Source organism: Rhipicephalus microplus, chromosome 7 (genome assembly GCF_043290135.1).
Source record: "Rhipicephalus microplus isolate Deutch F79 chromosome 7, USDA_Rmic, whole genome shotgun sequence".
Classification (NCBI taxonomy): domain Eukaryota; kingdom Metazoa; phylum Arthropoda; class Arachnida; order Ixodida; family Ixodidae; genus Rhipicephalus; species Rhipicephalus microplus.
Genome location: NC_134706.1, coordinates 109,277,991 through 109,301,732, shown reverse-complemented (window position 1 = coordinate 109,301,732; position 23,742 = coordinate 109,277,991). Strand labels below are relative to the sequence as shown.

The 23,742-nt window shown below is 48.5% G+C and overlaps 1 protein-coding gene across 7 annotated transcripts in view; it reads right to left on the bottom strand.

Moving 5' to 3' along the window:
- The window catches only part of sick (sickie), a 1,179,025-nt gene that overhangs the window by 147,065 nt on the left and 1,008,218 nt on the right, over positions 1-23,742 (bottom strand). For all 7 annotated transcript variants that reach the window (XM_075869563.1, XM_075869567.1, XM_075869568.1 and 4 more), the window contains one exon: positions 22,413-22,465. In XM_075869563.1, coding sequence (XP_075725678.1) covers positions 22,413-22,465 — 53 coding nt within the window. The remainder of the gene's footprint in view (positions 1-22,412; positions 22,466-23,742) is intronic.

Sequence of the window (23,742 nt, the reverse complement as noted above, 5' to 3'; positions counted from 1 at the left end):
AGGGGGAATGAGAGACAGGAGAATTTGGCTTTTAGATAACGCACACGCTGCGAATTTTAGGGGCGAAGCTCCTTGTTTGAAAAAATTTATTTACAGCATGTACAGAACACACAGGCTTTATACCATTCCAGTAACAGGGCATATACACCTCGGCACTTCTATATTTGACGACTAACATCACTACGTTACAGTGAAGACATTTGCTCTAATATACATGACAATGTTAGCATATATGTACACAAGAACTCAATGCGATATCATGATACAATGGTATAACGATACAATAGATGCAATGAAACACGATATGTAACAAATGAAATCATATAAAATAACTCAACGGGCGCTGCTTAGCACCAAGTCCTTATGGACTTGGTGCGAAGCTCCTTGTTTAGAAAAAGTTTATTTACAGCATGTACAGAACACAAAGGCTTCATACCATTCCAGTAACAGGGCACATACACTTCGGCACATCTATATTTCACTACTAACATCAGTAACATCAAGCAGGCGGTTTTTCTTTCGTCGCGATAATTCTCGCCAATCGGCGCTATCGTTGCGAAAGAACCGCGTAATTGTCCCGAACTGGCCCGATACAATTGTTTATTGTCCCGAAGGCGCATGATATTGATAACAACATCGCACCTAAAACGGGTGCATATCACTGACGCGTGACCCTGCCCTCAGCATCCACCGACCTTTTTAGGGGCGAAGCTCCTTGTTTAGAAAAAGTTTATTTACAGCATATACAGAACACAAAGGCTCCTGTTTAGAAAAAGTTTATTCTTTCATGGGACGCAACAAACCTAAGAGACAAGCGTCTGTATAACAGGCACAATAACAAACAAAAGACAAGGCACAACATACACTACACATTTAAACTAAAGTGCCCAAGTCCGTAGGATGTCCATAGTCCGTTGTACTAATAACTGTACATATACTACGTAAATGCACTAATCACAATATGGACAATGTACATGATGATATATGTACAGAATTTACAAGACTTGGTGAAGATGGTAGAAAATATGTACAACAGGTATCAATATCCATAAAGGTTCCATAACTTACAGCGTTAGAATGAAGTGTATATATAGGAGAGCTCACACCTATATTGAACACACACAAACAGATAAAAATAGTAAGCACATAGTGATTACATGCACCAATCAGACATTGACAGGTGACCTGGCTATAGGAACCAGGCCAGGTGGAAGACTAGTTCAACGCGTCTGTCAACTACGGACAGAAAGCGGCACGACCATTGTCGCAGAAATTCTTCCTCCCCAAGGAAAAACAATTACTCCGACAGAAACGATATGAGTTCAGAGTAGAGGCGTTCCAGTATCGGAAAAAGAGCACGACGACGATGACCTGCCGCAACAGCTTCGCACCTATTACGCCATAAACAAAAAGCTCCCGCAGCTATTAGAAGGCGTGCAAAGCGACTACGCGAGCAGCGACCAGATGTTACAAAGCGATTAACACCTAGGTCGCGAAAACTAGTGTTAACTGACTTCTAAAACACCTTTGCAATGACACATTGCTGCAGCGTATGCTGGTTAGACTCCTGTAACGGGCAGTTAGGACAAGTGGAAGATGGGACCATGCCTCACCTCTCCAGTCTGTCCCGTGTTGGGAGTACTCTCCATCCAAGACGCCACATAAAGTCACGGAGGTGACCAGGCAAAAACGATGCCGTTATCGCGCTCCACGAGACATGTCTCGATCGTGCTAGACGGGCTGGAGGAACCAGAGGAAGCAGAAGAGCCGCCGTTGTATCTACAATGCGGCTTTCAAGAATGTCCACATCGGGACAAACCTGCTGCGCGTGTCGATAAAATGCTACTGCCGTTGAGTAAAATGCAAGTACGTGAAGTGTTTGCGGTGCAGAATTAAGCCGTGCATCTGGTAGTAAATAGCGTAACTTGGTGCCTAAGAAATAGCAGGCGAGATCACGCGCGAGACACTGATCACCATGCAACAACCGAAGTAAGAATCGTAGGGCAAGTAGCCGGCAGCGAACAGAGACAGATGGGATTGCGAATTCACCGCAGTTTCTCGGTTGCCCAAGAGCTTCTCGGCAAACCAGCTCTGTTCCACCCGACCAGAAAAAAGAGCTAATCAGGGATTGCAATGACCTGGTGATTTGTAAAGGGGGCTGTAAGACATGAGATATATACCATGCACGGCTGCAAAACACCGTCTGTGCTAAATACCTTCTTTCGAGCATCGGTAAATCATACTCTTGTGCTTCCCGGACGTGTCGTTTTACATCTTCGACTACTGAATTCCACAAGGAGGCTGATATGCCGTAGCAAGTATAATCAAGCCCCAGAATGCGAATAGAGTCACTTTTTTGAAGACCGAAAAAGGAACTTAGACTTGTGTCTGGTGAACCAATGAATAAATATCGACATTTGGAAAAATTTAACGCAGCACCTGAAATCGTGCCATACGTAGTAAAAAGTCGTAGGCTACGGGATAAACTGTCCTCATTCTTCAAATACAACGTGATGTCATCAGCAAATGCTGTCACTGTCACGGTACCACTACCTGGAAGAGGAAGGCCTCTAACGTAAGGATCAGCGATTAGCGATTGAAGGAATGGTTCGAGGCTGAATACAAAAAGCGCAGGGGATAAAGACACCCCTGGCGAACACCACGGGTAACCGGAAATGGCGCACTCTCTAAACCATAAAGAAATAACGTGCTGCGTATATTTCGGTATGCATTTCTGAGAAGCTCGATGAAGTTTTGTGAGAAGCCAAATGCTGCCATTACGCTAAATATAAAGCTATGTTCGAGGCGATCGAATGCCTTTTCCTGGTCAAGTGAAACCAAGAGTCCCCGAGCTGATCTTGCTAACGTGTACGCAACTATATCGCGCGTAACAAAGGAGAGACAAAGGCTCCTTGTTTAGAAAAAGTTTATTTACAGCATGTACAGAACACAAAGGCTTCATACCATTCCAGTAACAGGGCACATACACTTCTGCACATCTATATTTTACGACTAACATCACTACGTTATAGTGAAGACATTTGCTCTAATATACATGATTTGGTTGGCATACATGTACAAAAAAATTCAATGTGATATCACGATACAAGGGTATAACGATACAATAGATCCAAATGAAACACAGTTTGTAACAAATGAAATCATATATAACAACTCAACGGGCGCTGCTTAGCACCAAGTTGGTCGAAAAATTAGCTGTATCCTTTCGTGTTCCACCTTGACGAAAGGGCACGACCAATGCCGCAGAAACGCTTGCTCCTCGAGGAAGAAAAGCTCCTCGGAGAGGAACGCAAGGATCTCTCGTCTCATTTTCCCCAGTATCGGCCACAAGGCACGCCGGCGGCAATTGGCAGCTACGGCCTCACATCGGTTTCTCCAAAGGCTGAACAGCCCCGCAACTATTAAGAGAGCGGAGAAGCGGCTACGCGGAAATCGGCCGTTGGACACGAAACTTCGCACACCCTGTCCCCGAAAACCAGAATTAACCGCACGCAAAAAAAGGCGGGAAACCACACATTCAAACGTCGCACGTCGATTGGTCTCTACCATGACGCAGTTGGGGCAAGTGGAAGTGCGAACCACCTGCCATCGCTGCAACCGATCTCGCGTGGGGAGCAAGCCCCAGCCCAACCTCCAGACAAAGTCTCTGAGATGCCCTGGCAACACTGCGGCAGTTATTGGTTTCCAAGCGCGGTTCAATACAGATTGACGATGCTGGGGCACCAAGGGCCGTAGAAGGGCGGCCATTGTGTCCACCACTTTTGAATCGGCCACCTCTATCTCTGGGCACGTAGCTTCCAAACGTCGGTGAAATGCCAGAAGGGCTCGATACAAAGATGGTAATTCAGTTGATTGGGGACCTTTGTTTATTTGACTATCCGGCAAGAAGACACGTAGTGATGGCCCCAGATGGTAACGAGCCAGTGTCGGAGCGGGCATGTCATCATTGCTTAGTATTCGCAATAGAGTGCGGAGGCACAATGTAGAAGCCGTGACGGAAACGTCGGGGAATGCAAAACCGCCTTGATCTCGCGGTTGAGCTAACGCTGGACGCGATAACAATTCTGTGCCACCAGACCAAAAAAATGAACTAATGCAGCTTTGCACTTTCCTGCAGACGTGGAGCGGTGGTTTAACAGAATGGCAAAGGTACCAAAATTTTCCTAGGTACACCGTTTGAGTTAAGTATCGGCGTTCCAAGAGGGGGAATTCGAAGTACCTGGCTGCTTTGATATCATTTAGAAGAGTTTGTACAACGGATGACCAGATGCTATCCTGTATACCAAATACAGTGAAAGTAACTCCGAGTATTGAAATCTCAGGAGACCACTGTAAAGGCGACGTGATGTTGATGCGACCGCTGGGGTTGCCAATGAAAAAATACTGGCTTTTAGAAAAGTTTAACCTTGCACCGGAGATAATACCGAAATCATGGAATGTATCAAGAGCATGCTGCAGCGACTGTTCATTATGTACATATAGAGTGATATCATCTGCATATGCAGCGACTTTTACTTGAGTGTTACCGGGTAGAGGTAAGCCACGAATCTGCGGGTGATGTTCAACGGCCCTTAAGAAGGGCTCTAATGCAAGGATAAATAACACTGGGGAGAGGGGACACCCTTGACGGACCCCACGCGTGACTCTAAATGCGTGACTCTCATGGGAATCTAAGTAAAGGGTACTTTCTAAATTAGTGTACATCGCGTTGATAAGGTCAATGAACTTATCCGGGAATCCGTATGCATGTAAAACATTTAGTATGTAGCCATGTTCTATGAAATCAAAAGCTTTCTCTTGATCTAATGAAACCAACAGTCCTTGCGCACATCGGCTAATGGTGTATTGAATGATGTCACGCGTTAACCACGTATGGGTGTGTATTTCTCGGCCCGGAACAGAACAGACCTGGTGGGGAGCGATTAATGTTGCAAGAAACGGACTGATTCGGCGCACCGAAATGTTAGCCAAGAGCTTGTAATCTACATTGAGCAGGGTAATAGGGCGCCAATCTTCTGGTCGCGTAGACATTGGGTCTTTCTTGGGAACTAGTGTTATACGGCCTTTGTGGAAAGAAGTTGGAAGTGTAATATCTTGGAAACACTTGCGAATGACGCGTGACATAGTTGGACCAATGATAGGCCAGAACTGTACATAAAACTCTGCAGCGAGTCCGTCAGGCCCTGGGGCCGATCCCTTTTTCATTGCGTCTAATGCGCCTTTGATTTCGTCATCGGATGGCAGTGATAGGAGGACGTCATTTGACATGTTGGAATCATGAGGTAAATCTGTTAGTAGAGGATGCGAAGAAACGGATCCTCGGTAACAGACATTAGCACCAGATTTAGCTATTGACTCAAAGTGTTGAGTGAATTCCTGAAAGTCGCGCGTACCCGCAGCAGCTGGAGTGATAGAGTTCAGCGAGTGGGCAGGCAAGCCTGGTGGACGAAGCAGAGCTCTGCGTGCATACCTTAGCACCTCAGGGTGCGCACAGGGTGCACGTCTATAGCGCCAAGCTGCAGCCGAGAGTGAAGAAGCGCGCATAATACGCTGGTACCGTTCAACGAGCTCCTCTTGCCATGCCCGCATTACAGTGGAAGGACTGGGATCTCGATTGGCAATGCGTATCTTCTGGATTAACAATGACGCATCTTTCGACATACGGGTGCAAAGTCCTCTGCCCGACGCACTGCAATGATGCCGCCACTGTTCTTTGAGGCGATCCCAATCAGCTACATCCGCCCCAATGAGCGATGCGCGTAACGCTCGGGATAATTTCTCCGCAGCCTGAGAGTCCTGGAGGACGCGGCAATCGAGACACCATGGTCTGTGAACCGTTGGCGTCCCCGCTGGCAGGCGAAGAGATAACATAACCGGCCGATGGTCGCTAATGTACACCGGTGTCGGTGGCACTGACATTACCCCGGTGTCGTGAACGTAGGTAATGAGACTGGTAGTTGCATACACGCGATCAATTCGGCTGCTCGACGCTGCTCGACGCCAAGTATAGGCATAATTACTGCCATGCACAATTTGATGAATGTCACTCAATGCCAATTGCTGCACTAGACGTTCGAGTTCTCTGGCATTCCAGTTTGACCGGCCGCGACCCGGACCTCGAACGTCTGCGCGTGAGTCTAAGACACAATTGAAATCCCCTAAAAGTACCACATGTCGGGAATTTAAAAGAAACGCATCAAGAGATTGGAAAAACGTGTTTGAGTTCTCGCGTGCCGCTGGGGCATACACGGCAACAAATCTTATTCTTAACGAAAAAAAGGTGCAGTCGAACGCCAGCACGCGTCCGAAGGCATCGAAGGAAACATGATGGTCACGTAAAAGACCTCGGTTAAAAATAACGACTCCGACGCCAGTCGAATGCGTGCTGGCGTACGAAAAGAAACAATCAAAATTGAACGCGCGCTTGAAAGCGAGTACATCAGAAAGCTTGAAAAAATTTGTTTCTTGCACGAACAGCAAATCACAGTGCACTGAACGTGCAAAAGCCAATACCTCAGCCTGTTTTTGTGGATTTCGGAAACCTTGCACGTTAAAAGTAATAGCTTTTAGAGTAAGAGCCATGGGGAAAATGAAAAGATAGTATAGGATCACGCAAATGCAGGGGTACCTTTATCAGGTGCGGGAGCCAATGCCCCGCAAGTGGCTGAGTCATTTTTTCCGGCCAGGCGATCCACCGGAGGCTCGGAGCTTCCGGGATCGCGTCAAAGTCCGCAGGGGACTTCTGTCTCTGGTGGGGGCTTCTAAGTCACGAGTAGTTATCCGGGGGCATTTGGTGTCCGGGTGTTTGAGCGAGGATGGTACAAAGACGTCTCCACTGTCCTGGCTTATGTCACTGGGGCTGGTGTCTTCGTCAATTTGTAGGGGCGCCTCACTCGCGGTGCTGTTGGAGTCCTCGTAGATGCAGGCGTCGTCGTCTTGAGATGTAGACTCCTCGATGACACCTGAACTTGTTGTCGACAGAGCAGCAACGCGAGGAGCCTCAGATGCGATATTCCCATCCGAGACGCCGTCCTCACGAGGTGCTTCGCGTGGCGAGGGCTTGACCTGCGATTCCTCAGAAATGGCCACGGGACGCGGGGAACTTTAGTTTTCAGTACCTGGAGGGATTACCAGGCCCGGAATCGTTGGGAACGCAATGGGCGTCTGGTGCAGCGCCGCGATTGGCACACCCTGGTCGTGGTCGGCCACCACGGCTCGCGCCGACGAATCGTCGCACTTGTTCTTAGATGGCGTTGAAGCCATCTAAGAACAAGCGTTGTTCTTCCTGGTTGAAGTGGAGGGAAATCCTTGGATGCCGCCTCGGAATACGATGGCCTGATGGTGCAGGCCACGGTGGCATGCGGGTCCCCACAACGGCGACACGGCAGCGAGCAGCCTTTCCCGTCGTGGCCATAAACGCCGCACCTTCCAAAAAACGGAGCTGTGCAGTTCATGCGGAAGTGCCCACTGTCTCCACATCGACGACACACTCGCTGGATGCCTTTATAGTCACAGGTCACTCGATGGCCCGCGACCTTGAGGTAGTTGGGCACCGGTGATGAAGCCTTCATTTCCATGCGGACGTATCGCGTCCCAGTGGTCACGGTTGGGCGCGATCCCATGAGTCCTCTGGTGATGTGCAGCACCTTCCCGTAGGGAGAGAGAGCTTGTGCGAGGACTTCGCTGGGTACGCGGCACGGCACGAACAGGACGGTCACTTGGGTCACTTGGGGTGCCAGGGGTACGATGGCGACGCGCTCTCCTCGGATGATAAGGTGCGACGCGTCTACGACTTGGGCCAGTGCGGCCTCACTGTTGACGGTAACTTGGTAGTTCCGGCCTCCAAAGTGCTGAACGCAGTATACTTCTTCGATTCCTACTATTGAGGACGTCGCGTCAACGACGTCTTCGGGACTAGTCCCCTCGGGGACGACTACGTCGAAGGCTAGCGCCTTCTTCGGGGGCTGGCTTGCCATGACGGGCGTCCGCCAGCCCAGGGACGCCGTGAGACGCTAACGACGACGTGAGACGCTAAGACGCTCCTTATGGCGTGGCTTGTGCGTCTCTCGTGGTACGTAACCACCAGTGGCACATACCCGAAACAGGTATAACATTTGACTTCCAAGGTGGTGCCGGTGAGAGATTTCTTCTGTGCGTTGTTTAACAATAAAAAATAGTCCTCAATGTACAAGCCAATGGCTGCTAACGGGGAATGAGAGACAGGAGCATTCGGCTTTTAGTCAACGCGCATTCTGCGATCCCCATTATCAGCCATTGGCATGTACATTGAGCACTATCGGACAAGAAAAGGTTGCTACACTATACTCGCTGGGTGTAACCTCCTTAGTTTTAGAAAAGTTTAGCGAGCGTTGAGCCGCAGGGCCATGAATACAATGAACTAGTATATACTATGAATGAATTCGAGGTGGTTAAAGGGGTAAAGCAGATACGAAGCGCAAGCCGAAAGAAATTAAAAGCTGAATCCTCCTGTCTCTCATTTCACATTAGCAGCCACTGGCATGTACATTGAGCACTATCTGACAGGAAAAGGTTGCTACGTTATACTCGCTGGGCGTAACCTCCTTGGTTTTAGAAAGGTTTAGCGAGCATTGGGCCGCAGTGCCATGAATACAGTGAACTAGTATATACCATGAACCATGGTTCAAGGTGGGAAGTAGACCCGAAGCGCAAGCCGTAAGAAAGTGTGCGTGTGCCACCTCTCGTTTAGTCCTTGGAATGTCCACTGAATGGCGGTGCTTCTATATGGGGAATATATGATGAAAAGATGCGAGATGGTGGGACTTGGAGTGTTGAATAGATGGACGAGCGGACACACAGACAGATGCATGGATGGACGCATGAAAGGACGCAGGGGCGGATGCATGAACGAACGCAGGGACGGGCGCACGAACAGACGCATGCATGGACGGTCACACAGACGGACGCATGGATGGACGAATGCTTCGCCCTACTCTCCATCATTCAATCCGTGGATATGCTGCCATTTTTTAAGTGTGAATACACTTTATAAGCGACCCCAAACCATCCACCGCCGACGGCGGCGTCCGCAGTCTTCTCTCTATCTTTAAAAGAAAGAGGACTTAGCGGGCCGCCGCGCGACGCTCTACCGAATAAGCCACGGACGCGACGCTGATATCGGTGTTACTACAGTGTACTAGAAGTGTGGCTTCGGCCCGTTAAACTCCAAAATTTTAATTCTGACATTGCGAAAAAAAAGTACGTAGTGTTTTTCGCACATCGGAACCGCAGTCGACATGACCACTGCATTAGCAAAACCACTTTGAACATTTAAACGGCAGGAAAATAATACGATGTCAGTTGCTTCACGCCCTGCACACTGATAAGATGCCCCAAAAGAAGTGTCGTGCATTGCATGTCGCGAACGTTGCATAATTTCTGGCATTTCAACAATTGCGCTGTGGCTCTCTACTTCGGCGCGCAAAGCAGTTTCAGGTGACGCTGCGAACCGCGCCGCCTCTCGGCGTCGACACGAAGTGAGTCACCCACCACCGCCTGTGAGCACACTGCCCCTATTCTAGTACACTGTAGGTGTCACTTACGCGCCTTATACCCCCTCCCCCTTCGCTCGCCCCTCTGCTCTCCTCGCTCGCTGCAGCTGCGCGCGCACCCCTCTCTCTCGCGCGCCCGCCTTCTCTCTCAGTCTCCCGTCGAGAGCGAGTCGTGAGGGGTAGTAAAGTTAAAATCCGGGTGCATTCGCCAGTGAGTTAACGTAAACTCCCCCGCGTGATCAAATTGCGATTCCCAGGAACCATTACACCATAAAGGCACCATAGTGTGATTAATAAATATAATAGTGCGAATTAATAAATACCTCTAATAGCATCACCCCGTGTATTCGTACTTAACCATGTTCACCCTCGGGGAAATGCTTGGGAGTTTTTTTTTTAATTGTTCACCAACTCGCAGGAGAAATCAAAACGCTAGACTGGTTACACACGTCGACTAGGACTACTACGAGGAACAAACGGGTGCCGCTTTAAGGAGCTTTACCCTTAAAAATCAAGCCTGCTCGATAAAAGCCCACATGGTCACATGAAAAGCGGTAGACCAACTGCCATCCCAGGATTTAGAAAGTGTTAGTTAGTGGGAAATAGCGCACACAAGGACGCATGCCACCGGCGCACTCTTGAACGCCGCATTTTAATGCGCTCGCTAGCGCCTAAACTCTCCAAGCGTGGGGCTGCCCCTGCAGCCAAAACCTAAAAATAAGCAAGATCTCATTCAAGTCTCGGGACGGCTTTAAGCTCTCCCATAGTAGAGTACCCGGTGCTCTAAGTCGTTACCCCCTTTTTAAACCCCCCCACCCCAGATAACGTAACGAATGCTGAGTGTGGTATAGCGGGACGGCTCAGTGCTGTTTCATAGCTGAGTATGAAGTACTCAAAATCGTTAAACATTTTTCTACACACTGCTGGTGTCAGTTGTCGCCACTGCCTCGCCGAGGGTGAGGCCCGCGGGACGGCTTCTTGCTCTCCCATAGTAGAGTACCTCGTACTTTAAATCGGTAATATCTTTTATTATACAAACACAATATGAGGCTAATCCCTCTCTGTTGAAGTCGGTATAACAAGAAAGTGAGACGTGTCCGCACAAGTTTATGTTGAGTGTTTTTCGAACATTGTTGCACCAGGGCGAAGGAATGAGTGGTACAGCAACAAATTCCAGTCACACGAAAAACGACCAGCACCGCTAAACTTGCAGTGCGCGCTTCCAGCAAAGCATTTCGTGCGCGCTTCCAGCATTTCGCACGAAATGAGCATACAGAGGACTTGTGCGGACTAACAACGGAAAGAGACTCGCGAAACGGACGCACAAGTATGCACAGGACAAGCGCGAACTGTGACTCCTTCGCGTGTGACAGCGTGCTCGTTTCGCAAACGCGGCAGGAAGCGAAGTGACCTTTGTGCTTTCCCGGGAAACGAGTCTGATAAGAGCGCGCGCAGGAGCCACCGCTCTCTGTGGAGGCGGCGCTCATCAAAACGCTAGAGTTACTGTATATGCTACCTTTGGGTATACGCTACCTAAAGGTAGCATATACAGTAACTCTACGATAGAGGCGACAATGACCTTGAGAGCGCGCCCAACGCGAGACCGTCGCGCCATCTCACTACTGATGACAAACACGGGCTGATGTGACGGAGCTCTGAGGAACACCAAACGGTTGATGGTGTATACAAATGGCTTGCCGTTAACACTCTACGGAACCATATACACTCACTATACCGTGTGGTTAGCGCTGCGCACGGCAGTTTGAGAGGTTACCGGCACAACGCACTGCGACAAAATCATTTATTTGTTTTTTTTAATGCGAAGCGTTTCTTTGAGTACCGCAAGCAATTTTGGCGTCTGTCTACGTATCTATATAGCTATCTAACCGCTTACGTCTGCGTATTCAAGTAATCACGTTGTCACGGACGGCTATTTTCGGCGACACCGCGTCACGGCAATTAACGGGCGCCGTACTCCCCGACTGACCATGAGAAACAGCGGCACATGAAAGGAAACCGATAAGTGCAAATTGGGGTGCTCTTCTTAGAACGTCGCCGCCGACAGTTAATCCTTTTGTAACTGTGGCGACGTCTGCAAGGTCGTAGAAGGCCGCGGTATACCCCGAACAAGGATTAGACTACAAGACGCACCCGCTGAGAGCTAAGTGGTTGACCGTTCCCACGGAGAAAAGCGTGGGAAACGCTCTGGTGGCCAAGCCGTATGACAACAACCCGACAGGTTGTCACTCTCGCTAGTTGCGGGCCCTCTTCCAATCAAAAAGGGGTGGGGTCAAAACATTTTTGGGGCGGAGTTCCCCTCAATTAAACGCGCATGATTGGACCCATGTAGAGGTCTCTTGTCCCCAAGGAAGAGAGCGAGGAGACACGAGGGGGATTTAAGCGCAGGATTTTGCCCTGCTAGGCAGACTAGTCGCTGACCAAGATGGTGTAGAAACAGATCAACGAGCATCTTTTCTAGAAGTTTTTAGTGTGGCTCTGTATCGGCTGGCCACCTAAACTTAGCCGTTCGTCTAGTTGTGACGCGATATTAACGTCTGCAACGTAGACATAGGGACTTCGCCTCGAGTTAGCTCAACCTGCTCGAAGTCACCTGCAAGCACTAGCCTCCCGGAGCCACCAGCGTTGCAACACCGCCGACATCGCAGTCGTGCCAGAACTCTCTTCGACTTCTCGCATCCGATCGTCGGGGACGCAACGCTGCCGGTCATCACACGTATGCCTCCACCTGTTTATATCTTCGAACTTTCTACTCCGTAGTTCTATTGTTGTTAGTTTGTGTAGCTTGTAATAGTTCTCTCTCGTAAGCTGGTTTATTGTTTTGGTTGTATATATTTTTTAGTTGTATCAAGTGTTGATGTATTTTGTTAGTTGTATTGAAGTGTTGTATTAGATTCCGCGTGCTGCAATATCACTAGAGTAAAGTTTGTTTTGTTTTCTCACGTCTCTAATCTCTTCACTGTCTCTGCTTGCGTACGGAACGAACCAACCTGCTGTCATTCCCGTCGCCGACTTCGCACTGGCGACGCTAGAGTGGCAGCTTGTAACAAAACTGGCGTCCGCGAGACAGGACGTTCCGTACAAGAGTGAGACGGTGAGGGGTGAACGAGAACCGTGCGGATAGCGTGGTGATAGAGCCACACAGTTGAAGCGGTTGCATCCTGCAGTGATTGCGCTGTTTTTATAGTGGCATTATAGTGACAGTTGCAGTATGGAGTGTATGAACTTTGATAAGTGGATCGCGTACGGTAAACAGTTAGGCCTCGAGGGTGCCGAACTGAGACAATGGGTTAAGGAGCAGCAGGAACAGGCGCAAGCCAGAGAAAAGCGGGCACTGGCCCGGCAAGAAAGGGCGAAAGAACGAGAAGCGGCAAGGGAAGCCGGAGAACGGGAAGTGCAGTTACTGCAATCAAAGATTCGCCTCAGTGAGGGTAGCAGGGTGAGCCGATCCAGCAGTGAGCACGGCGATGCCGGCGAGAAACTGTCATTTGAGCGAGACACATGGTGTCAAGGGCTACTCACGGTTCTGCCTTGCGAGGCAAATGAAGCTGTTGCGCGACTCAGTCAGCAGAACGCGAACAACTACGAGGTAGTTAAGGCAGAGATGCTCCGGATATTCGGAACGTCTGTCTGGACAAAAGAGGAGCAGCTCAGACAAGAGTCTGAAAGAAAGCGCGAAACAGAAAGAGAACAGTCTGAAAGCGAGGCGCGTCGGAAAGCGATGAACGTTAAAGTGTGGCAGGAAGCGCTAGAACCAGAAATCGCGCTAGAAAAGGGCCCGCATATTCTCGAATGCATCCATATAAATGATGTAGAGAACGAGGCCTTGGCCGGTCTCGAGGTAGAGACAGTATCAAAAAACGGTCCTAGCGAGGATGAGGTGTGTGCCAGCAGCCCCAATGGACTCAGTAAGAAGCTGGGAACCATCCTCATGCCTCAAGAGGACGTCTCGAGATCATCACATGCAGATAGGGTTAGCACAGTGGCTAAACACAGCGAGAACGCGACGCTTTAGGAGTGCAGCGATGCCATCGGAGAGGGCCCAGTTAATGGTTTCATCAGCATTAACAAAGATAATTTGGCCCGGCAGTCCGTCGTGACACCGAGTTCAAAATGTTTGAGCGTGGGGCAAAATGTAGCACAAGCTCCAACGAGCTTCCCAACCACTCAGTTCCGGACGCGACATGATGGTGGCTTTGAGAGAAAGGGGGCAAGCAAACATCGCAGGAAAAGGAAGAAGCGGAGGCGTTCGGCACTTTGTGAGCCTAGGGCAGGTCCCACTTCTTCCCAACAAAGACGACAGGCTAGGCCATGCATTCGTTTCAAGAAACGTCAATGGTGGCGTTCATGGAGACACAAGCGGCGAGCCAGGTCTAGAGGGGGAAAAGGAGGTGCGTCCGAACGAAAGCCTCCCGAACGAAAGGCGCGGTTCATTTCGACGACTTCAGGAAAGCAGCCTTCCCCGAAGGTTCAAAGTCGAAAAGGCACAACGGCTAAGTACTGCGTGGGGCGACCACAAAGACACTATTACCCAGGCTTCCCTCCTGTTTCTGGCGTCCCTTGCACATTCCTGAGGGGAGCCGGCTGAAATGCAGAATGAGGCGTGACAGCGGGACACAGCCTGGCGTTCGTGCTTTTTGCAACCTCTGGCGTGCTCGAAAGCCGCCGGAAAGGCGACCCCATCGTGTGCGATTCAAGCGAATCTTATATAGAAAGGGGGGCGGTCAGTTTGAAGAATTGTTGCCCGTGCGTGCTAAGTATGGTTACTTAGTGTTGCTTTGCAGAGGCAGACTTCAGTCATAATTTTTGCAAGTTACGTGATGCGGTGTAAATTTTTCTGAAGGAAAACCGCCGAGCCAAAGGCTGAAAGCTAGCATCGAATTAGTTTAATCATGAGTGCGAAAATTTGCATAAGGTAAAAACCGAGAAAATGTGTCATTTTTCTAGTTGTTTCAAAGGTTTAGTGTGGCATCGTATGCCTCCACTGCCATGGGGATGTGGCATGAATGAGCATTTGAGGAAGATGTTTAGCATAAACCGAATGATTTCGTAAATTGATTAAGATTGGCGTGACCCGGTACAGTTAGTTGTCGTTGCGCGCATTGAGAATTGAGGTCTATGAGCATGTTTTTTTCCCCTTCTGTCGCTTGTTTTCTGTTTGTATGCACGTATTTCATTGTATAAGAAGTGTATTTTGAGTTATTTTCTTTTTGCTTGGTGCATTGGTTGTTTTTACTTGCTGTGATGCACATTGAAGGATTGCACTACAGTTGAGAAGCGCACCTGTTCCGTTTTATTTTGTAGTATACATTCGTGCAGTGTATTCTGTATTGATGGCTGCCGTGCACGGCTATTTCCTCTTCTTGTTTGTATGGCGCATTGGTATTGTTGCGTGTAAATGAAGCTGGTACTCTAACCATTGTTTGTTTTTCCTTTTGTTGTTACTTTGATGCACTCTGCCTATTTATGTTGTGTATGAGAGGGACAGTCCTCATGCCTCCCTTGTTGGTGGTGTTTTGTTCGTTGTTGTCGAAAAAAATTCCCCTCCATGGGAACAAATGTTATGAATAACATTCTGAAAGTGGGGGGCAATGTCACGGACGGCTATTTTCGGCGACACCGCGCCACGGCAATTAACGGGCGCCGTACTCCCCGACTGACCGTGAGAAACGGCGGCACATGAAAGGGAACCCATAAGTGCAAAATGGGGTGCTCTTCTTAGAACGTCGCCGCCGACAGTTAATCCTTTTGTAACTGTGGCGACGTCTGCAAGGTCGTAGAAGGCCGCGGTATACCCCGAACAAGGATTAGACTACAAGACGCACCCGCTGAGAGCTAAGTGGTTGACCGTTCCCACGGAGAAAAGCGTGGGAAACGCTCTGGTGGCCAAGCCGTATGACAACAACCCGACAGGTTGTCACTCTCGCTAGTTGCGGGCCCTCTCCCAATTAAAAAGGCGTGGGGTCAAAACATTTTTGGGGCGGCGTTTCCCCTCAATTAAACGCGCATGATTGGACCCATGTAGAGGTCTCTTGTCCCCAAGGAAGAGAGCGAGGAGACACGAGGGGGATTTAAGCGCAGGATTTTGCCCTGCTAGGCAGACTAGTCGCTGACCAAGATGGTGTAGAAACAGATCAACGAGCATCTTTTCTAGAAGTTTTTAGTGTGGCTCTGTATCGGCTGGCCACCTAAACTTAGCCGTTCGTCTAGTTGTGACGCGATATTAACGTCTGCAACGTAGACATCGGGACTTCGCCTCGAGTTAGCTCAACCTGCTCGAAGTCACCTGCAAGCACTAGCCTCCCGGAGCCACCAGCGTTGCAACACCGCCGACATCGCAGTCGTGCCAGAACTCTCTTCGACTTCTCGCATCCGATCGTCGGGGACGCAACGCTGCCGGTCATCACACGTATGCCTCCACCTGTTTATATCTTCGAACTTTCTACTCCGTAGTTCTATTGTTGTTAGTTTGTGTAGCTTGTAATAGTTCTCTCTCGTAAGCTGGTTTATTGTTTTGGTTGTATATATTTTTTAGTTGTATCAAGTGTTGATGTATTTTGTTAGTTGTATTGAAGTGTTGTATTAGATTCCGCGTGCTGCAATATCACTAGAGTAAAGTTTGTTTTGTTTTCTCACGTCTCTAATCTCTTCACTGTCTCTGCTTGCGTACGGAACGAACCAACCTGCTGTCATTCCCGTCGCCGACTTCGCGCTGGCGACGCTAGAGTGGCAGCTTGTAACACACCTTCTAACTTGGCGTGAACCGAAAATAGTATGGGAGAGTAAGATGGTTTGACAAATATGACGCGCTGACCGAGACATAAATAATGTCCCAAACTTTGTGGCACATACCCGAGGGCGGGTATGTGTCACCGGTGATTGAGACTTAGTATCTGCCCAGGAACGACAAGAACACGCATGGGCAATTTTAAAAGAAGGCGTGAGCACTTTGAAAAATCACATCGGCAGCGTTGACCCGACAAAGAATAAATGTCAGGGTCCCACCAGGAATGGAACCGAACCATTCTGCATGGCCATCGAGCATTCTACCCCAGGGCCACGCCAGGTCCCGGAGCTACCTTATGTTCGTAAACGTCCATTGCGGTTGTAGTGTTGGGTATCCTGTTTTATAAACATTACCTATGTGCTTTAATGATACAGCCGTCACGTCAGGTTAACGTCCGTTGTAGCTGGGTGCCATGCGCCGAAGTAGATTTATGTCTCGCCGCGGTGGTCTAGTAGCTAAAGTATTCGACAGCTCACCCGCATGGTCGCGGGATCGAATCCCGGTTGCGGCGGCTGCAGTTGCGATGTTGGTGCGTGTAACCTTTGTACAGGCGTGAGCATAAGTGTGCAAACCAAGGGATCGCGAGGACGAAGGCATCGATACGCTATCTGGCGACGAGACGCCTGCTGCGGTGCACATGCGCGTCCTGTCGTATCAGTGGGCCTCTCATGTCGCTCTATCTGACGAGCTGGTAGCCGAAACGACAACTCGGAGTCACTGTTCTTGCTCCAACGAATTTGTGCCGTTGTTTCTCTTTTATTTTATTGCGTTAGCAATTATATGGACACTCTCAGCTGGATTAAGCATCCAGCGTTGGCGTTGACCTGGACGGTGGCGTCGATGTCATGCAACGTATATGTATACGTATCTATATATATGAAAACGCAAAAAGAACCCCAGGTGGTCAAAATTTTCGGAGCCCTCCACTACGGCGTCTCTCATAATCAAACGGTGGTTTTGGGACGTTAAACCCCACAAATCAATCAATATGAAAACGCAAGAAAGAAAAAAAAATTGGTCCTGCTTACGCAAGTAATCTGCAAATGTCGTCGAAATACGATAGTCTTGCGTGTGGAGAGAGTGAACGAAACACTTGTTTGATGTTCTACGCAAGAAAATCGGTGAATAATACTCCGGAGACGCTGCGTTATAATACCTCGAGCGTGCAGCGGAGGCCAATGAGCGCATCAAGTCACGTCACACGTGAGACATGAGCGTCATCTGGCAGTTTTCTTTTTTTGAAAACAAAGCGCGTGGACCTCAGAAGGGCGTGCGCGCCCGTGTCAGAGGTGATAAGGTGTCGACTGCAAGGCGACGGGCAGGTGCCACCACTGGGTCGTCTTCGCAAAGCGTTGGAAACACTCGCTTCTTCGCGCAAGCGTTGCATGGTCAGCGCAGCGTGATGGACGCTACGGTCCTTATTTATGCCTTTTCTATTAAAAGATGAACATTTAGAACACATACGTGTTGTTGTGGTGCCTCAGATATGCGCAATGATTGCTTTCTAATTGACAATCGCACACTTATGAACGCTGATCCTTGAGCTACATTGGTGGGCGCAGCGGATGGGGTCGGCCGTTCGAGGTATCGGCTGGTGCTCTTAAAAGTACCCGGTTCACAGTAACAGTGGACAAACAGACAAATGTACAGACAGACAGACCAAAGTTTTTTGCGTCGAAGGTCCCCAAGAAAGACTATCGTCTTTGATACCGTCTTAAAAAAAACTGCAAGAAAAAAGGCTCCGGCGCACGGAATCCAACGTGGGACCTCCGCGTCGTGAAAGCGAGGCGTTAACCACTGAGCCACTGAGAGGTACCACCTTCAACGTTCAAACGGCAAGCTATTCATATCTACCACTTAACGCAGTTGGCGGGAACCTCGGGAGGGGGGGGGGGGGGGCTTTCGTGTTTTCAGCATTATCAGCAAGATGGCGTAGTGAGCGCGCGGCGGCTCTCACCTCTCACTAGCACTTTGACCCGTGTAAAGAATAAGGGTGCGTACGCTCAATCGTGCGCCCTTATCATGCAGTGGGGAGAATCGTACGTCTTGGCTAGCCTCCGGGATTCGTCGGAACAATTCTGTTGTAGTTACCGGGTGCACAAAGGTCACATAAATCGTTGCACAGCCTCCGTTTGTGAAAAGGGCGCGCTTTTCAGACACGGCGAAGTAACAACTGAGACGCTTATTTGCGTTCATCTGTACCTGTGAGTACGTTTTGTGCGTCCTTTGTGCGTGAGAAACACGGGGCACGTTTCTATCTGCTTGCCGTTTTGAGCGTGACCTTCCAATTTGTTGCTATGGCATTCAATGCTTCGCCTTTGCGGCAAAGCTGTGACTTTTTTTTTTTACGTAGCGGCTGCAATGGCGCCGGTTCCAGCTGCGGGCTCGCGTCGTGATTTATACCGGTTTATTAGCATAACAAATCACAGCCAGTTACCCAAAATCTAATGAAGCCAGGCGCACAAAATTAAGTTTTTTCAGCTCAGCTTGCCTTTGTTGCTTAGGTGACAGGAGAAACATAAAGAAAGGTTAAGGTACTGTGACTAATGATAACCATGTTCGATTTTCAGCCCAATACACCGGGTGGGGGAAAAAAAGGGGGAGGGGGCGATGTTAGCAGCTATGGTTGCATGTATGTGCCTATTTGTGTATTTCTCTGTTTTCCATTTTCATCTTTCTAATCTCCTAGTACTTCACCTCTAGGCATCGCAGTTATCGCAACCAGGACCATGCTTCGATCTCTCTCTTTAGACTTCTGAACTGATTAAAGCTGCCGCCTATCAAAAAGACGTATTTCAAAGTCAATACATTTAAGAATTGAATGTCGGCACGACAGTGTCGGTTTTTTTCAGTAGTTGCCATCATCGACTCGACAATAAAATGACACCGTTGCATGCAGCTGATCAGAATGTTGCACTGTGTCCAAACTTACGCAACGAAGATATTTTTGCCGATAAACGGTAACGGCACTTGAGGCAGCAGAGATGAGCTTACGAAGCCCCCGAATCATTTCATTGGTGAAAACGCATTTAAAAGACTCCTCGTGCCACCATTCTAGCTAGACATTCCTCATAGAACCATCCCCTTGAGATCGTTGTTCAGTACGAACACATGGAGCAACTAATAAATGCAAAATTTAGAACGGTTCCAAACTGGACTACTTGTTATCGATTCATTATGACAGAGTTGTATTTAAAAAGGACGCGTGAGCCTTTCCACATTTACACAGTTGTGTCCTAACAGTATTACCTAGAACAAGTTCTCTTCGTACATTTATTTAGTCACATTTGCAGGTATAGTCAGAATAGTGCGTGTGGGTGTTGCCTTTGTTACTTCTAAGGCCGACATTCGAAGGAAACGAGTAATACGATCCATTGAGCGCTATTGATACACACTCCGAATGGACGCTAATACCAAAGTGCTAGTCGTTACCAGCTCTTTCACGCCATCGAATTAGCCGCCTTCTAATGCGACACCAAGGCCGACGAAGCAAGCGGACGTCGCGAGGAGGCTTTATTGATTGAACGCCGGCCGGTGCGAAGACGTCTGAGTCACGCTTCGATTCAGGAGCTCGTGGTCGATCAGAACGGGCGTCGCCAGGCAAACAGAGCGTACAAAGGAAGACCACTTTTCTCATAGCGCGCACCCGGCCACTCCGTAAAAAGAAGGTCTCCGTTCCCTATACCCCCGACTAATTAGGGAAACGCGAGTGTTTATAGGCGCTTGTATCGCTCCGTTGTTTGTTCATTTATACCTAATATTTATATTAAAATAATAAAAGCCAGGCATAGCTTGCAATGCAGTGGCGCAAGGCGATATGTACTGCGGAGTTTATCAGTTCCTAGTTGTCCTGGTGATAAAAATAATGATGCCAAGCAGTGGCGTAGAGAGGTCCCATGCCACCCCCTGCCCGCGAAATTTTTTTCGACATGGCAGACAGAAAACAAGATGACGATTTTCAGGAGGTGTTCCATTCTCAAAATCAAGGAAGTGCCTCGCCCCCCTCGCCCTTCACACACACGCAGAAACAAAACATTTCCGCCTACGCCACTGATGCCGAGTTTCTGTCGAGTCCAGTATAGTCCGCCTCGCCGTTTCGACTTGTGTGATAGTAACGTCGTGGACTACATTGAAAGAGTCCAGCAGTCTCGCTGAACAGCGCGCTGCGTCCCGCCAAGCGGTTTCCTAATCGCCAGTGCGAACTTTCTCCGGTCTCCGAATTTCCGCGTCCGGCTTTATAGAGAACAAAGAGGCGCATGCGCAGTTGGCTGTGACGCGCATCTGTCGCGACCGAGCGCTTGCGTGTAGTGTCGAGGCAGACAGGCTGGTGGCGGAGCAGCGCAGCGTGTGAGCTAGCCAAGGAGGCTCACAGTTGTGCAAGCTGTTGCTAGGCAGCATGACGTGACGTCATCGCAGCTCGGAGGAAGTTCGTTCACATTGTTGAGATTACGGCAGGCTTGAATAGCTGAGCTGTTGAAACGTCAAAAGTAACGTCGTTTCTGCACCGAAGAAAGTTACCTTAGGATCTGTGACAGCTTTTGTGAAAACGTCAGTAACGCAATGTAGTCGTAAAGTTGTTTGTGGGTACACCCACATTTCCCTACACTCGCTGGCCCAAGAATATGCACTATAGCTATGCCGCCACCACTTAAATCTGCAACACATCAAAGCTTCGTGCAGTATAATAAACAAATCTCTTGTAATGCGTACAGTTTAGTGATAAGGGTGTCAGTGCGTAACCTCGTGCTGCGGCGGCTATAGAAACCGAGAAAGAGAGTGTTTCTCTGTTTCTGGCAATAACATGCACTACTTGCTCACACGTCATCTCATTTCGATCAATCTTGCAGAAGTTAATTAAGTGACACCTCGCGGCAACCAGCATCATGTGAGTCAAAATGCATGTGCAATCAAACAAAGCTAATACAGTGCGCAGAACAAGAATCCACAGTACACAGTTTTGGGTCACAGAACAGGCGTGTATCTTATGAGCATGCAGAGGTGTCTTGTTAATAACATCAGGTATAATACATTTTATTCCGGGTGATACACTTCTTGCTTTCTTCCCGACCAACATCCCGACAGAGCTGCGTATTTTTTGTATACGGCTAAAACGATCATTTTGCACCCTTAATTTCGGTCAATCCTTCCGATATTGGCGGCGTCACTTGACACCACTACATGCAATTTCCCCTATAAAAACTCGGAAACAAATTGAAAACTGCTAATTATTGGGAAATCTTTTCTTTTTCAATGATCCCTATTGCGATCAACCGCACCTGTGGGGCATTTTTTTGCGGAGTTGGTCCCCAAACGGGTGAAGACGCCTGAGAGAAGTCATGGACACTTACAGAAGTCACGGGTAACGCCCACGCGAATAAGCGGAGGTTCTTAAACGCCGTTTCCGAGACGAAGCCACGGCGTTGTTTCAAGGATTTTTGACACAGCCGAGTAACACGCTGTTGCAGATTTTGCGCACTCTAGTCAGTAGAAGAAATAAAGAAGCCATTTCTCTTATTTCCCAACCACTGAGCCCTGGTGACTATGTTTGACACCATGAGTGTGAATCCACAAACGATTGCGCCACTGGCTCAATTTTTCATTCGCGGTCTTCTGAGGTGCCAAGTACTCAGACAAAAGCATCCTCAGTCAAAGTAAAAATTGAGAGCAGAAAGGATTATTATGACTCCGAGAAGGGTCTTTCGCCCATATTTCTAAATCTTATAGCTTTACATTGCGCTGCGCTAGTCTAAATAACAACGCAATGACCTATGAACGTCATGTTATTCGCTGGCAGCAGTGCCGAAAAATTGCTGTTCAGAGATCGTGAAAAGAGAGTAACTGCAGAATAAACGTTTCGAGATTCCACGCTAACATTTCATATGAAGTTTATCATCTAGTACGCGTACGTTGAAGCTGTGTTTCAGTTACTTCAGGTAACAAACTTTTTTGTTCGGATTATACGTTTCATTCAGCGCTTGACATGCAAGTTGTGTCAACGAAACTCAATCTTAGAGGACATCGCGCGGCCGATGCGAATACCGATAAATAGTACTTACCGTTGAGTACAGCGACGAGCTTGTGGAGACCAAGGACAGGGATGAACCATGGGCTGCATGTGACAGGATACAGAAAGACAAAATGCGGCCGTTAGTTCGTCATAGTATTAAAAGTAGCATAGCTTACACTAGCACTGAAGTAATTGTAGACACGGGTGAATGAGAAACTCGGGAATTCCTCCCTCTAGAGGAAAAATCGGGGTAAGCGAAGCTTGACGTCTGCGTGCCTAATTTTCTTTCTTTCTTTCTTTTATCTTTCTTTCTTTCTTTCTTTCTTTCTTTCTTTCTATCCATCTGTCTGTCTGTCTGTCTGTCTGTCTGTCCGTCCGTCCGTCCGTCTGTCTGTCTGTCTGTCTGTCTGTCTGTCTGTCTGTCTGTCTGTCTGTCTGTCTGTCTGTCTGTCTGTGTATCTATCTATCTATGTATCTATCTATCTTCACAACGCTCCTTCTAGACAACTTTTTAGAGGGAAGCTTTTTAAGCTGTGGGTCATGCGTCCCCGATGTAGTAGTAGTAGTAGTAGTAGTAGTAGTAGTAGTAGTAGTCGTAGTAGTAGTAGTAGTAGTAGTAGTAGTAGTAGCAGGTAGCCACCCCTCACTCAGTCCTTGGAATGTCCGCTGGATGGAGGTACTTGTTATGGTGAATATATGATGAAAAGATGCGAGATGGCGGTACTCGGATTGTTCACTAGATGTACAGACGCACGGATGGACGGACAGAAAGACACAGGCACAGGCGGATGGATGGACGCACGTACGGACGGATGGACGGACAGAGGGCGCACGGACGGACGCGCGGACGGTCAAATGGATGCATGGACGGAAGCACGGAAGCAAGAACGAACGGATAGACGGAAGCACGGATGCTTCACCCCACTCACCGTCATTCGTTTCGTAGATATGTTGTTGATTTTTTTCTTCGATGCCAGGAATGGTACCATCATCTCCGAGTTTAGCAGCTCAACACTCGAGTTGCTACAGGCAACAACGACGTCATGAGTGTTCATATCCAGTCAACGATCAATTTAGCCAATGTCAACTGACAAGCGAACTCGATAAATTATCAGATTTACATACGAAAAAGGGCTAATCAGCGTCAAACCTGCAATCGAGAAAGCGTCACTTGGTAGAAAACTGCGCCTATACGAGTAAACATGTAATCCGCGCAACTTTGAAGACTGCATTTCTGCAGCTTCACCGCTGTTGGCATCACTAAAGTCCATACAAGATTCTCTTTTAAACACCCGTATTCCAGGTCGATTCGGCTTTAAGCTTTCAGTGCTATAAATCGTTAACCACCTTTTATAAACACTCTGAAATATGCACCGCTG